We start from the raw sequence: 16,950 nt of genomic DNA, 5'->3' as shown, positions 1-16,950 counted from the left end.
GCGGTGCGCGGACCTCTCACTGTTGTGGCCTCTCCCGTTACGGAGCACAGGCTCCGGATGCGCAGGCTCAGCGGCCATGGCCCACGGGCCTAGCCGCTCCGCAGCATGTGGGATCTTCCCGGACCGGGGCACGAACCTGCGTCCCCTGCATCGGCAGGCGAACTCTCAACCACTGCGCCACCAGGGAAGCCCTATACTACATTTTGAATCACCACATTTTGGGGTGGTTTGTTACACAGTACTGGTAATTGGAACTGACATCTTGGAAAAGCAGTGTGACATAAAGAGTTTGAGTTTGTTTTTGGAAACAGTATGGCGACAGCATGGAGGATGAGTTGAAGAGGGAAGAGGCTGAAGGCACCAAGATGTGTTAGGAGGATAAGTAGACATCGATGTAAACTGAAAGGCGAGGCTGGAATCTAGAGATACTTGTGAGACAGAATGTAGAGATAAAAGAAATGTGTGATGGGAAGGCAAGGAAGACTGTGAGTATCTTTTAGGTTTTTGCCCAAAGAGAACAGATAGTGGATAATGTCCTTAGTAGAAATAAGGGCCCTATTTGGGAGGGTAGATAATGAACTGTGTATATGCTGTTGTTGAGGGGTTTACAAGGATTTATTGGTGAAAATGTCAAATAAGCAGTTGGAAACTTTGATTTAAGGCACACAGGAGATTGGGGCTGTACATACACGTAAGATCTCAGTTACATATGGTGATGGTTGAAGTTATGGAGATGAGATAACCAATAGAAAGTGTTCAGGGAAACAGAGGAGGGACAAATGATGGAGCTCTGTTAGGAGAACTCAGTGGGCAGAGGAGGAAAAGCCCAAAAAGAAAACTGAAAAAGATAAGTCAGAGAAGTAGAAAGAGAAACAGGCCGCTCGTGTCTTATGAGCAGAGGGACAAGAGAATGTCAAGAGGATTGAGCTTTCATTGTCGAAAGCCGTGGCGAGATCAAGTAAGGTGAGCCTGTGATATTTGGTTTGGACAATTGAGAGGTCATTAGGGCTCTAAATGAGGCTACTTTCAATAACCTGGCTTTGATGAGAGTAAAAAGCGGAGACCGTGAATATAGATTACTCTTTAAAGATATTCAGTGTTAAAGTGAAGGAGAAGGACAAGTTAGTTTGTTTGAGCCTGACTGTAGGCTACAGGGAAAGAGGAGCCTGGGTGGCTGGTTGGCTGGCCCAGAGTCCCTGAGCCAGTGAGACGGGTGGGATGGAAAGGGCTCCAGAGTCAGCTGGTTTATAGGCTTGTGCTCTTCAAAGTGTGTTTGACAGATCTGTAGCATCACTGACACCTGGTAACTTGTTGGAAGTGCAGAACCTCAGGACCCACAGCAGGTCTAGTGAATCAGAACCTGCATTTTAACAAGATCCCCAGGTGATCATAGCTTTTAATCCTCACAACAGCCAGGTAAGATGGGCATTAACTGTTCCCATCTTTACCTATGATGAGAAAGCAGTTGCCTGAGATAGCCAAGCTGATTAGTGGCTAAGCCAAGATTCAATCCCAGAACTTCCCGAGTCCAATGTTCTTTTCAAAAGGTAGAGAAGGAAGTTCAGAGAATTTCTCCTTTCTCCCAATTCAGGAGAATTTTCAGATACTAGAATACTTCCAACGATCAAGCAATCACAGGTGTGTACCTCTAGTGCCGTCAGCTGTGAGTTTACCGTGAAAGTGCTGGACGAATCCCTTTCAGAGCCCTTGGCGGCCTCTTAAGAAACAACATTAACAACGTTGGAACTTCACTTCCCAGCAAGCCCCGCGGCTTGCTACCGCGCGAGGCATGACGGGCACCTCGCCTATCTCTCCTCTCCGGTGGAGCTGCCGGGCAGAAGCGAGTTACGACGCAGCCGGACGTACGGTCGCGCAGCATTCTGGGAAGTGTAGTCTGGCCCGGATTCGGACAGCCCTTCGGATGAATGGGGCCCCGGCTAACGGCTAACTACAGCTCCTCGCCGGCAGCGTTGGTGGCGGCCGCCGGGAAAAGGGAGACAGCGACGGCCTCGGGAGAGCAGCACTCCGGGACGGTGGTGATGTTCAGTGCCGCGGCGAGGCGGCAGCCGGGTTTCCTGGGGTAGCAGTCTAGGCGGGCGCTTCCTCTGCGCGCTCGCTCTCCTTACCCTGCCCCGGCCATGCGCCCGGCCTTCGCGGTGGGCCTGGTTTTCGCAGGCTGCTGCAGTAACGTGATCTTCCTAGAGCTCCTGGTCCGGTGAGTGACCCCCGCCGGTCGCACTAAAGAAGCCGGGGGAGGGGCACCCCCACGCGCAGTCCCCCCCCTAGCCGGGCGGGGCCCGGGGTGGGACCGCCTGCGCCCAGTGTCTGCACTGGGCTGCTTGGGACCCCGCTGAGTCGGCTGCTCAGTCATCCTGCGCACCGTCCGCTCTCCCGCCCAATAGTTTCTCAGCATCCCTCGAGGGGAACACTGGGGGTGTTTGCTGTCGTCACCCTCTTTTCACACTCTGGGGGATTGAAGCCTGGAGAGTTTTTTTTCCCAGGGAGCTCGTGGCAGAACCCAAGGTTCCCCCAGCTCTTTTCTCGATCCTGCTAATGCCATATATATGGAGTGAGCAAAGCTTGGACTTAAAAAGCAATCTGATTTGGTACACGCTGCAAAGAAAGTTTCAGTTGTTTTAAAGTGGGCTGCAAAGAAGTTCTTTTATTGGCCTTAGAGATGGTTGTGAGTACTTTGCCCAATATGCCTCTCGCGGATGTAGTAGAACGAATTCTTATGCTGCAGGTCGGTCCAATTGACCGGGAATAGCCTTTCCAGCATTAAGATATTAAATCAGGAAGCTTGCATTTTGAGGTGTAGCTTTATAAATCAAGAATGGTTATGACACTTTCCCAAAGGGACACCAGGGTAGTTTTATTGAGGTGGCACGCAAATAATGTTGAGTAATAATGTGCAAAGTTCATTGAGTAGAAGCCGTTAAAGACAACAGGTGGACTCTATAAAGCTCAGGACTGAAAATCTCAGGGGTTCCCGTCTTTGGCTCTGTCATCCCCTGGTTGTGTGACGTTTTCGAGTTATTTAGCCTCTCTGGGCTTCCTTTTTCCACCTATAAAATAATATCTATGGTACTGTTTAGCACCATGTTTTTAAATCTGCACATTATCTCCATTGACCATCAGAACAATCTTGTGTACAAGATAGGTCAAGAATTATATTCTCTGTTTTACTGAAAGTGAAACATGTCCCAGGAAGTTAGGTCGTCTCTTACTACTTGTAAGTGGCAGAACCAGAAGTGGAATCCAGGAATCTAAACTCCTAGTCCAATACCTTTTTCAACGTTCCTGTTATTTTTGAGCTTGAGCAGCCCTGAGGCTTTGGTCACCCATTTCCTCCTGTGGTGCCGGCTAGAAATGTATTTTATTTTCATGATAACATTGATTAAGTCATTCTGAAGCAACCAGTTTGCTTAAGGTAAACTCTGTGGCATTAATTTTTGCGATTACAGAGCTTGAAATTTTAATGTGCAAAAAGTATTGATTAAAATCTTTCATTTGTCATTCTCTGGAGTAGGCAGTGAGGGAAGTGAAAATGAAAAAAAAAATGTATCTGTCATTTACAGTACATTCACAGCCGTACCAGCTGTCAGCTGGTACACTTCAAAGAAAGGTCACTTTGGAAATTGGTTTAAAAATATAAAAATGTGATAAAATCGGGCCAGCCATGGAAATGAAGGTCAGAGAATAATAGTGTAATGTTTGTGTCGAATATGCCATTGAATTAAACCTTGCCAAAGGCTGTATGACATCAGAATACGTTATGTTAGTAACTGAGGGCCTTTTTAAATTTATTTTTTAACCAGTTGTGAGCCCTTAACTACGTTACTTGGTCTCCCTGAGTCTGTTCTCTTAGCTGTGAAAGGGCGGTGATAGCTCTGCCAGCCTCCCAGGATTTTGAAGGATTAAATGAGCTGCAGGTGCAAAGCCTGAAGCTCGTAATAGGTTCCCCTTCTCACAACCTTTGTTTCAATATACATACACCCAGTTTTATGAGCTGTTCCTGAAAAGTTGTGGGTAAATCTAACTTTACAGGATGTTTTTCTGCATTATTGGATCTTCTATTTAGAATACTTAGAATAATTTGTTAAAAAAAACCCCAAAAAAACATCATTCCTTATCTTTCTTGTACATCTGAATGTTTGCATACAGCAATGGGTTTTCATAATGTGGTAAGGGGTACATTTGTTAGTTTAATGAGTGGTACCCCAAACTGAATAGCAGCTTTGTCCTGATTTGCTTGGGCAACTCCAACTTATCATATTTCAGATCAAGAAAATAAGAGCTGGTTGGACCAGATGGTCTTTTAAGGTTCTTTGTAGATTTGGCTTTCTCATAATTTGTGACTTTATCTTGGGACATCACAGTGGAACGCTAATAAATTTTTATAGAGCAGGAACTGTGCTTCTTATATAGCTTCCTTGGAACACTAAGTATGAATTGAAATGCTAAACTGACTTGTAGGGAGAAGTGAGCATTTGTAACCATTTTCCCCCAAGTTGGAGAACAAATTTAGGTTTTTCTTTTCTGATTTCATACTTATAATTGGGACCTATAATAAAATATAAAGCGCCCATGCAGTGTGCAGGGCAGATGTGAAGTAATGAATGAGTGCCTTGATCTCCCTTCTGAGAGAGTTTACATTCTACCTTGGAAACAAGATACACATCAGCTCACTAACTAGGCGAGGTGTCTTATGTCAGGAAAACAATCTGAAACATTTTCTTTTTCGCATTTTATTTTTTCATCAAGTGCCTAATGTTGAATCAAATAAGGAAGTTTTCTAAATCTAGAATAAGAAATACAGAAGCCATAAACTATCTGCCTAATTCTTTCTCTTCAGAGTTGCTTCTTTTTTAAAAAAGTAATAATTTGTATTCTTGCCAAAGAGAATTCAAAGAGAAACTGTTTGCAGTTAGTGATTATAATACCTAAGGAATAAAGTTCAAGAAAACACAGCTACTGAGCCTGCGTGTCTGGAGCCTGTGCTCCGCAACAAGAGAGGCTACGATAGTGAGAGGCCCGCGCACTGCGATGAAGAGTGGCCCCTGCTTGCCGCAACTAGAGAAAGCCCTTGCACGGAAAAGAAGACCCAACACAGCCAAAAATAAATAAATACATTTATTTTAAAAAAGAATTATTACTAAAAGAAAACAAGCAATTCAGGGGAAAAGGATCCAGGTTTGTACCCTGAAGTTTTAAAGTGACTTATTCAAGTTAAGATAAATAGTTCCATTGGTAGCTATACAGCATTCTGTTCTTAAAAAGCTCTGTAAGTTGATTTTTTTAAAAATTGAATTATGTGAGTACATTAGGGAGATATAAAAATCCTATGGAAATAGAGACAAAGTAGATTAGAATTGTCAAGGGGAGGGGGAAATAGGGAGTGATTCCTAATGGGTATGGGATTTCTTTTGGAAGTGTCCTAAAAATTAAATGATAGTAATAACTGCACAACTTTAAATATAATACTAAAAACCACTGAATTGTAAAAAAAAAATAATAATAATAACAATGATAATAATATGGAGGTCTGCAAACACCATTTATTTGCCAGGTGGCCCTGGGAGACTTACCTAATTCTGTGCCATTTGGCCCTCAGTGTCTTAGCAATGAAATGGCCGTAATAATAACTACCTCCATAAATAAAGATAAAATTAAAAATTATTATGATGCCTTTTATTTTTTATTTTAATTTTTTTAATGTTTTCAATAGCTTTAACTTTTTTATACCTTTGTTGAAGTATATTCATAAACAAAGATTGGACACATTTAAGGTATACAAGTTGATGAATATGCATACACTTATGAAACCATCATCATAATCAAGGTAATAAACATATTCATCACCTCCAAAATTCCCTTGTGCTCCCTTTTTTTTTATGGTAAGAACACTGAACATGAAATGTACCCTCTTAACAAATTCTTAAGTGTGCACTACTGAATTGTTAACCATATGCACTACGATTTTCAGAGATCTTTTGAACTTATTCACCTTGTATAACTGAAAACTTATACCCATTGAACAAGTCCCCATTTTCCCTTCCCCCCGACCCTGGCAATCCCCATTCTATTGTCTGCTTCTGTAAGTTTGACTATGTTAGATGCTTCATATAAGAGGAATCATGCAGTCCTTCTGTCCTTTTGTGACTCGCTGACTTCATTTAGAATGCCTTCCATGTTGTTGCAAATGGTGTCATTTCCCTCTTTTTTAAGGCTGAATAATATTTATTGTATGTTTATACCGCATTTTCTGTATACATTCTTCTGTCCATGGACATTTCAGTTGTTTCTGTATCTTTACTAGGTATTGCAAATAGTGCTGCAATGAATATGGGGACGTAGCTATCACTTTAAGATCCTGATTTCAATTATTTATTTTTAACATTTTTTAAAAAATTGAAGTATAGTTGATTTACAATGCTGTGCCAATCTCTGCTGTACAGCAAAGTGACTCAGTTGTACACATATAGACATTCTTTTTCATATTCTTTTCCATTATGGTTTATCCCAAGAGATTGAATGTAGTTCCCTGTGCTATACAGTAGGACCTTGTTGTTTGTCCATCCTAAATGTAATAGCTTGCATCTACCAACCCCAAACTCCCAGTTCATCCTTATCCCTCCCTACCCCCCTTGGCAACCACAAGTCTGATCTCTATGTCTGTGAGTCTGTTTCTGTTTCATAGATAGGTTCATTTATGCCATATTTTAGAGTCCATGTGTAGATGATAGCATATGGCATTTGTCTTTCTCTGTCTGACTTACTTCACTTAGTATGATAATCTCTAGTTGCATCCATGTTGCTGCAAATGGCATTATTTCATTCTTTGTTATCGCTGAGTAGTATTCCATTGTATATATCACATCTTCTTTATCCATTCATCCATTGATGGACACTTAGGTTATTTCCATGTTTTGGTTATTGTGAATAGTGCTGCTATGAACATAGGGGTGCATGTATCTTTTTTTTTTTCACACACACACACACACACACTGTATTTTATTTTTACAAGAGATAAATAAACTGAGACCAAGCATTGTAAGTGGATGACCACAACAAAAGCAACACTGATTGCAATTACCAAACACGAAACACACTCACACTATGTCATAATATTAGCATTCAGTCCAGGAATCCTCCACTGTAACAGCTCCTTTACTTTGCAGTGAAAATTGATTTGTATATTTTTTGCCTCTGAGTCCTTGTGGGATTTTTTTTTTATTCAAACAGAAAGTCACAAAAATTATAATCATCCTCATCAGTTCACTCAGTCCCAGGTAATTAATTTTTTTTATCTTGATCTTTTGTTAGCACTTTTATGAATTCATCAGTTTTCCATTAGAGTTCTGAAAATGCTTATTCATTCAGTTGAACAGTATAGTCAGTTACCAGAAACCTGTACTTGTCAGAGTCTTTTCCATGAATTCCTTGAAGATGAAACCCTTTTATAGGAACATTTTTGCAAAACCATCAGTACACCCAGAACTGTCTGTAAATGACAAAAGACTTAAAAATGACCACGGTTAAAGATTTGATGAAAGTTCATAATAATGTAATTGACAAGGAAATTTAGTTATTTCTGAGATATACATTTTAAAGTAATAACTAGAATTATGACTTATAACATTATACCAGATCATATAAGATTTTTAGAAATTTCATGTAATGTCTGAAACATATTAACATATTTCCATACAAATAACCCAAAGAAAGTTTAGTATTAGTTGTTTATTTGTTTGCTTGTTTGTTTTTTGTACTGCAGGTTCTTATCAGTCATCAATTTTATACACATCAGTTTATACATGTCAATCCCAATCGCCCAATTCAGCACACTACCATCCCCACCCCACCACGGTTTTCCCCGCTTGGTGTCCATACGTTTGTTCTCTACATCTGTGTCTCAACTTCTGCCCTGCAAACCGGTTCATCTGTACCATTTTTCTAGGTTCCACATACATGCGTTAATATACAATATTTGTCTTTCTCTTTTCTGACTTACTTCACTCTGTATGACAGTCTCTAGATCCATCCACATCTCAACAAATGACTCAGTTTCGTTCCTTTTTATGGCTGAGTTATATTCCATTGCATATATGTACCACAACTTCTTTATCCATTCGTCTGTCGATGGGCATTTAGGTTGCTTCCATGACCTGGCTATTGTAAATAGTGCTGCAATGAACATTGGGGTGCATGTGTGTTTTTGAACTATGGTTTTCTCTGGGTATATGCCCAGTAGTGAGATTGCTGGGTCGTATGGTAGTTCTATTTTTAGTTTTTTAAGGAACCTCCATACTGTTCTCCATAGTGGCTGTATCAATTTGCATTCCCACCAGCAGTGCAAGAGGGTTCCCTTTCCTCTACACCCTCTCCAGCATTTGTTGTTTGTAGATTTTCTGATGATGTCCATTCTAACTGGTGTGAGGTGATACCTCATTGTAGTTTTGATTTGCATTTCTCTAATAATTAGTGATGTTGAGCAGCTTTTCATGTGCTTCTTGGCCATCTGTATGTGCTCCTTGGAGAAATGTCTATTTAGGTCTTCTGCCCATTTTTGGATTGGATTGTTTGTTTTTTTTAATATTGAGCTGCATGAGCTGTTTATATATTTTGGAGATTAATCCTTTTTCCGTTGATTCATGTGCAAATATTTTCTCCCATTCTGAGGGTTGTCTTTTCGTCTTGTTTATGGTTTGTTTTGCTGTGCAAAAGCTTTGAAGTTTCATTAGGTCCCATTTGTTTATTTTTGTTTTTATTTCCATTACTCTAGGAGGTGGATCAACAAAGATCTTGCTGTGATTTATGTCAAAGAGTGTTCTTCCTATGTTTTCCTCTAAGAGTTTTATAGTGTCCGGTCTTACATTTAGGTCTCTAATCCATTTTGAGTTTATTTTTGTGTATGGTGTTAGAGAGTGTTCTAATTTCATTCTTTTACTTGTAGCTGTCCAGTTTTCCCAGCACCACTTATTGAAGAGACTGTCTTTTCTGCATTGTATATCTTTGCCTCCTTTGTCATAGATTAGTTGACCATAGGTGCGTGGGTTTATCTCTGGGCTTTCTATCTTGTTCCATTGCTCTATGTTTCTGTTTTTGTGCCAGTACCATATTGTCTTGATTACTGTAGCTTTGTAGTATATAGTCTGAAGTCATGGAGTCTGATTCCTCCAGCTCCGTTTCTTTCCCTCAAGACTGCTTTGGCTATTCGGGGTCTTTTGTCTCCGTATAAATTTTAAGATGATTTGTTCTAGTTCCGTAAAAAATGCCATTGGTAATTTGATAGGGATTGCATTGAATCTGTAGATTGCTTTGTGGAGTAGAGTCATTTTCACAATATTGATTCTTCCAATCCAAGAACATGGTATATCTCTCCATCTGTTTGTATCATCTTTAATTTCTTTCATCAGTGTCTTATAGTTTTCTGCATACAGGTCTTTTGTCTGCCTAGGTAGGTTTATTCCTAGGTATTTTATTCTTTTTGTTGTAATGGTAAATGGGAGTGTTTCCATAATTTCTCTTTCAGATTTTTCATCATTAGTCTATAGGAATGGAAGAGATTTCTGTGCATTAATTTTGTATCCTGCAATGTTACCAAATTCATTAATTAGCTCTAGTAGTTTTCTGGTGGCATTTTTAGGATTCTCTATGTATAGTATCATGTCATCTGCAAACAGTGATAGTTTTACTACTTCTTTTCCAATTTGTATTCCTTTTATTTATTTTTCTTCTCTGATTGCCATGGCTAGGACTTCCAAAACTGTGTTGAATAATAGTGGTGAGAGTGGACATCCTTGTATCGTCCCTGATCTTAGAGGAAATGCTTTCAGTTTTTCACTATTGAGAATGATGTTTGCTGTGGGTTTGTTTTATATGGCCTTTATTATGTTGAAGTAGGTTCCCTCTATGCCCACTTTCTGGAGAGTTTTTATTATAAATGGGTGTTGCATTTTGTCAGAAGCTTTTTCTGCATGTATTGAGATGATCATATGGTTTTTATTCTTCAATTTGTTAAAATGGTGTATCACATTGATTTGCATATATTGAAGAATCCTTGCATCCCTGGGATAAATCCCACTTGATCATGGTGTATGATCCTTTTAATGTGTTGTTGGATTCCGTTTGCTAGTAATTTGTTGTGGATTTTTGCATCTATATTCCTCAGTGATATTGGTCTGTAATTTTCTTTTTTTGTAGTATCTTTGTCTGGTTTTGGTATCAGGGTGGTGGTGGCCTCATAGAATGAGTTTGGGAGTGTTCGTTCCTCTGAAATTTTTTGGAAGAGTTTGAGAAGGATGCATGTTAGCTCTTCTCTAAATGTTTGATAGAATTCACCTGTGAAGCCATCTGGTCCTGGACTTTTGTTTGTTGGAAGATTTTTAATCACAGTTTCAATTTCTTTACTTGTGATTGGTCTGTTCATATTTTCTCTGTCTTCCTGGTTCAGTCTTGGGAGGTTCTACCTTTCTAAGAATTTGTCCATTTCTTCCAGGTTTCCATTTTATTGGCATAGAGTTGCCTGTAGTAGTCTCTTAGGATGCTTTGTATTTCTGTGGTGTCTGTTGTAACTTCTCCTTTTTCATTTCTAATTTTATTGATTTGAGTCCTCTCCCTCTTTTTCTTGATGAATCTGGCTAATGGTTTATCAATTTTCTTTATCTTAAAGGACCAGCTTTTAGTTTTATTGATCTTTGCTATTGTTTTATTTGTTGCTATTTCATTTATTGCTGCTGGGATCTTTATGATTTCTTTCCTTCTGCTAGCTTTGGGTGTTGTTTGTTCTTATTTCTCTAGGTCCTTTAGGTGTAAGGTTAGATTGTTTACTTGAGATTTTTCTTGTTTCTTCAGGTAGGCTTGTATAGGTATAAACTTCACCCTTAGAACTGCTTTTGCTGCATCCCATAGGATTGGGGATCATCGTGTTTTGTCATTTGTCTAGGTATTTTTTGATTTCCTGTTTGATTTCTTCAGTGATCTCTTGGTTATTTGATAACTTATTGTTTAGCCTCCATGTGATTGTGTGTTTTTACGTTTTGTGTGTGTGTGTGTGTGTGTGTGTGTGCGTGTGTAATTCATTTGTACTCTCATAGCATTGTGGTCAGAAAAGATGCTTGATAAGATTTCAATTTTCTTAAATTTACCAAGGCTTTATTTGTGACCCAGGATGTGATCTATCCTGGAAAATGTTCCGTGCGCACTTGAGAAGAAAGTGTAATCTGCTGTTTTTGGATGCAATGTGTTATAAATATCAAATCTATCTGGTCTGTTTTGTCATTTAAAGCTTTTCTGTTTCCTTATTTATTTTCAGTTTGGGTGATCTGTCCATTGGTGTAAGTGAGGTGTGAAAGTCCCCCTATTATACTATTATTGCATTACTGTCGATTTCCTCTTTTATAGCTGTTAGCAGTTTCCTTATGTATTGAGGTGCTCCTATGTTGGGTGCATATATATTTATAATTGTTATATCTTCTTCTTATAATTGTTATATCTTCTTCTTCTTCTTTATTATGTAGTGTCCTTCCTTGTCTCTTGTAACATTCTTTATTTTAAAGTCTATTTTGTCTGATATGAGTATTGCTACTCCAGCTTTCTTTAGATTTCCATTTGCATGGAATATCTTTTTCCATCCCCTCACTTTCAGTCTGTATGTGTCCCTAGGTCTGAAGTGGGTCTCTTTTAGGCAGCATATATATGGGACTTGTTTTTGCATCCATTCAGCAAGCCTGTGTCTTTTGGTTGGAGCATTTAATCCGTTCACGTTTAAGGTAATTATCAATATGTATGTTCCTTTGACCATTTTCTAAATTGTTTTGGGTTTGTTTCTGTAGGTCCTTTTCTTCTCTTGTGTTTCCCAATTAGAGAAGTTCCTTTAGCATTTGTTGTAGAGCTGGTTTGGTGGTGCCGAATTCTCTTAGCTTTTGCTTGTCTGTAAAGCTTTTGATTTCTCCATCGAATCTGAATGAGATCCTTGCCAGGTAGAGTAATCTTGGTTGTAGGTTCTTCCTTTTCATCACTTTAAGTATATCATGCCACTCCCTTCTGGCTTGTAGAGTTTCTGCTGAGAAATCAGCTGTTAACCTTATGGGAGTTCCCTTGTATGTTATTTGTTGTTTTTCCCTTGCTGCTTTCAATAATTTTTCTTTGTCTTTCATTTTTGCCAATTTGATTACTATGTGTCTCGGTGTGTTTCTCTTTGGGTTTATCCTGTATGGGACTCACTGCGCTCCTGGACTTGGGTGGCTATTTCCTTTCCCCTGTTAGGGAAATTTTCGACCAATTTTTTGGTCCTTTCTCTCTCTCTTCTCCTTCTGGGACCCCTATAATGCTAATGTTGTTGTGTTTAATGTTGTCCCAGAGGTCTCTTAGGCTGTCTTCATTTCTTTTCATTCTTTTTTCTTTAGTCTATTCTGCAGCAGTGAATTGCACCATTCTGTCTTCCAGGTAACGTATCCGTTCTTCTGCCTCGGTTATTCTGCTATTGATTCCTTCTAGTGTAGTTTTTTTTTCAGTTATTGTATTGTTTATCTCTGTTTGTTTATTCTTTAATTCTTCTAGGTCTTTGTTCAACATTTCTTGCATCTTCTCGATCTTTGCCTCCATTCTTTTTCTGAGGTCCTGGATCATCTTCACTATTGTTATTCTAAATTCTTTTTGTGGAAGGTTGCCTATCTCCACTTCATTTAGTTGTTTTTCTGGGGTTTTATCTTGTTCCTTCATCTGGTATATAGTCCTCTGCTTTTTCACCTTTTCTATCTTTCTGTCAATGTGGTTTTTGTTCCACAGGCTGCAGGATTGTAGTTCTTCTTGCTTCTGCTCTCTGCCCTCTGGTGCATGAGGCTATCTAGGAAGCATGATGGGAGGGACTGGTGGTGGGTAGAGCTGACTGTTGCTCTGGTGGGCAGAGCTCAGTAAAACTTTAATCCACTTGACTGTTGATGGGTGGGGCTGGGTTCCCTCCCTGTTGGTTGTGTGGCCTGAGGCAACCCAACACTGGAGCCTGCCTGGGCTCTTTGGTGGGACTAATGACAGACTCTGGGAGGGCTCATGCCCAGGAGTACTTCCCAGAACTTCTGCTGCCAGTGTCCTTGTCCCCACGGTGAAACAGAGCCACCCCCTGCCTCTGCAGGAGACCTTCCAACACTATCAGGTAGATTTGGTTCAGTCTCTATGGGGTCACTGCTCCTTCCCCTGGGTCCCGATGCGCACACTACTTTGTGTGTGCCCTCCAAGAGTGGAGTCTCTGTTTCCCCCAATCCTGTTGAAGTCCTGTAATGAATTCCCACTAGGCTTCAAAGTCTGATTCTCTAGGAATTCTTCCTCCTGTTGCCAGATCCCCAGGTTGGGAAGCCTGATATGGGGCTCAGAACCTTCACTCCAGTGGGTTGACTTCTGTGGTATAAGTGTTCGCCAGTCTGTGAGTCACCCACCCACCAGTTATGGGATTTGATTTTACTGTGATTGCGCCCCTCCTACCGTCTCATTGTGGCTTCTCCTTTGTCTTTGGATGTGAGGTATCTTTTTTGGTGGGTTCCAGTGTCTTCCTGTCGATGATTTTCCAGCAGCTAGTTGTGATTCTGGTGTTCTCGCAAGAGGGAGTGAGAGCACGTCTTTCTACTTCGCCATCTTGGTTCTTCCTCCGATCTTCTGACACATTAATGTTGATCACTCTCTTGAGTTCCTCTGAAGATATTCTAATTTTTTGCTGTGTCTAGTGTGCTCTGCAAACTGTGTAACACCACACTCCAGAGGCCCTCCTTTCCACATGCTGCCTCTCCCCTTCTTCACAGGTCCTACTCATGTATCTTTTTGAATTATAATTTTGTCTAGGTACTTGCCCAGGAGTGGGATTGCTGGATCATATGGTAATTCTATTTTTAGTTTTCTGAGGAAATTCCATACTGTTTTCCATCGTGGCTGCACCAATTTACATTCCCAGCAACAGTGTAGGAGGGTTCCCTTTTCTCTACACCCTCTCCAGCAGTTGTTATTGGTAGACTTTTTAATGATGGCCATTCTGACCAGTATGAGGTGGTACCTCATTGTAGTTTTCATTTGCATTTCTCTAATAATTAGTGATGCTGAGCATCTTTTCATGTGCCTACTGGCCATATGTATGTCTTCTTTGGAAAATTGTCTATTAAGGTCTTCTGCCCATTTTTCAATTGGGTTGTTTTTTTGTTGTTGTTCAGTTGTATGAGCTGTTTGTATACTTTGGAGATTAAGCCCTTGTCAGTTGCATAATTTGCAGATATTTTTTCCAATTCCGTAGGTTGTCTTTTCTTTGTTTTGTTTTGCTTTTATGGTTTCCTCTGCTATGCGAAAGCTTGTAAGTTTGATTAGGTACCATTTGTTTATTTTGTTTTTACTTCTGTTGCCTTGGGAGACTAACCTACGAAAACATTGGTGTGATATATTACAGAGAATGATTTGCCTATGGTCTCTTCTAAGAATTTTATGGTGTCATGTCTTATGTTTAAGTCTTTTTTTTTTTTTTTTTTGGCTCTGTTGGTTCTTCATTGCTGCACATAGGCTTTCTCTAGTTCCAGCGAGCAGGGGCTACTCTTTTTTGTGGTGTGCAGGCTTCTCATTGCAGTGGCTTCTCTTGTAGCCGAGCACGGGCTCTAGGCACAATGGCTTCAGAAGTTGTGGCACGTGGGCTCAGTAGTTGTGGCTTGAGGGCTGTAGAGCATAGGCTCAGTAGTTGTGGCGGACGGGCTTAGTTGCTCCGGTGCATGTGGGATCTTCCTGGACCAGGGATCGAACCCGTGTCCCCTCCACTGGCAGGCAGATTCTCAACCACTGCGCCACCAGTGAAGTCCCTTTATTAATGTTTTATAGTTCTCAGCGTATAAGTCTTTCATCTCCTTGGTCAGTTTTATTCCTTGTGTCTGTGTGTGTGATTTTTGAAAGGTATTATTGCTTTTGTACATTCCCTTTCTGATATTTTATTGTTAGCATAAAGAAATGCAACTGATTTCTGAATGTTAATCTTGTATCCTGCTACTTTGTTGAATTCATTTATTAGATCTAGTAGTTTTTGTGTGGAGTCCTTAAGGTTTTCTATATATAGTATCATGTCATCTGCGTATAGTGATAATTTTACCTCTTTCCTTCCAATCTGAATACGTTTTATTTCTTTTTCTTGTCTGGTTGCTGTGGTTAAGACTTCCAATACTGTGTTGAATAGAAGTGGTGAGAATGGGCATCCTTGTCTTGTTCCAGATTTTAGCAGGAAGGCTTTCAGCTTTTCACCATTGAGTATTATATTGGCTGTGGGTTTGTCATAAATGGCTTTTATTATATTGAGATGTGTTCCTTCTATACCCACTTTGGTAAGAGTTTTTATCATGAATGGATGTTGAATTTTGTCAAATGCTTTTTCTGCATCTGTTGAGATGATTATTTGGTTTTTGACTTTTCTTTTGTTAATATGGTATATTACATTGATTGATTTGCCTATGTTGAACCATCCTTGTGAACTTGGGATGAATCCCACTTGATTGTGGTGTATGATCTTTTTTATGTGTTGTTGGAATCAATTTGCTAATATTTTGTTGAGAATTTTTGCATCTATATTCATCAAAGACATTGGCCTGTAATTTTCTTTTTTTGGTGGTATCTTTGGTTTTGATATCAGGGTGATGGTGGCTTCATAAAATGTCTGTGGGAGTGTTCCCTCCTCTTCAATCCTTTGGAAGAGTTTGAGAACGATCAGTATAAGTTCTTTGTATGTTTGGTAGAATTTGCCTGTGAAGTCATCTGGTTCTGGACTTTTGTTTGTAGGGAGTTTTTTTGTTTTTAAGTTTTTTTTGATATGGACCATTTTTAAAGTCTTATTGAATTCATTACAATATTTCTTTCTGTTTCGTGTTTTGGTTTCTTGGCCATGAGGCATGTGGGATCTTAGCTCCCTGAGCAGGGATCGAACCCACACCCTCTGCATTGGAAGGTGAAGTCTTAACCACTGGGCCACCAGGGAAGTCCCTGTGGGGCGTATTTTTATTTTATTTTACTTTTAAAATTTATTTATTTTTATTTTGTGGTACGCGGGCCTCTCACTGTTGTAGCCGCTCCCATTGCAGAGCACAGGCTCCGGACGCGCAGGCTCAGCAGCCATGGCTCACGGGCCCAGCTGCTCCACGGCATGTGGGATCTTCCCGGACTGGGGCACGAACCTGTGTCCCCTCCATCGGCAGGCGGACTCTAAACCACCGCGCCACCAGGGAAGCCCCGTGGGCGTATTTTTAAATTGCAGATTCTATTTCGCTTCTAGTGATTGGTCTGTTCAAATAATGTATTTCTTCTTGATTCAGTGTGGTGGGCTGTATGTTTCTAGAAAGTTGTCCATTTCTTCTAGGTTGTCAAATTTGTTGGTATATAATTTTTTATAGTATTCTCTTATGTTTTTTTGTATTTCTGTGGTATCACTTGTGCTTTCTCCTTTTTCATTTCTTATTTTGTTTATTTGGGTTCTCTCTCTTTTCTTCTTGGTGAGCCTGGCCAGAGATTTGTCAGTTTTCTTTACCCTTTCAAAGAACTAGCTCTTGGTTTTATTGATTTTTTTTCTATTGTCTTCTAAATCTCTATCTTATTTATTTCCTTCCTTCTGTTGACTTTAGGTTTTGTTTATTCTTCTTTTTCTGATTCTTTTAGGTGGTAGGTTAGATTGTTTATTTGAAATTTTTCTTATTTTTTGAGGAAGGCCTGTATTGCTATGAACTTCCCTCTAAGAACTGCTTTTGCTGCATCTCATAGATTTTGTATGGTTGTGTTTTCATTGTCATTTGTATCAAGGTAATTTTTAATTTCCTTTTTGATTTCCTCGTTGACCCATTGGTTTTTTAGTAGCATGTTGTTTAGTCCCCATGTAATCTTTTTTTCATTCTTCCTCAGTTCTTTTCCTGTGGTTGATTTCTAGTTTCATACTGCTGTGGTCAGAGA

The 16,950-nt window shown here is 39.8% G+C and overlaps 1 protein-coding gene across 1 annotated transcript in view; it reads left to right on the top strand.

Moving 5' to 3' along the window:
• The first annotated feature begins 1,896 nt into the window (after nt 1–1,896).
• SLC35B4 (solute carrier family 35 member B4) overlaps nt 1,897–16,950 on the top strand; it is a 36,394-nt gene continuing 21,340 nt past the window's right edge. Inside the window, exon 1 of the mRNA XM_079931306.1 lies at nt 1,897–2,215. Coding sequence (XP_079787432.1) covers nt 2,139–2,215 — 77 coding nt within the window. The 5' untranslated portion in view covers nt 1,897–2,138. The remainder of the gene's footprint in view (nt 2,216–16,950) is intronic.

The sequence above is a fragment of the Stenella coeruleoalba genome (assembly GCF_951394435.1).
Source record: "Stenella coeruleoalba genome assembly, chromosome: 9".
Lineage (NCBI taxonomy): Eukaryota > Metazoa > Chordata > Mammalia > Artiodactyla > Delphinidae > Stenella > Stenella coeruleoalba.
Note: the sequence above shows the minus strand (reverse complement) of the source record. Positions and strands in the feature narration are given on the sequence as shown.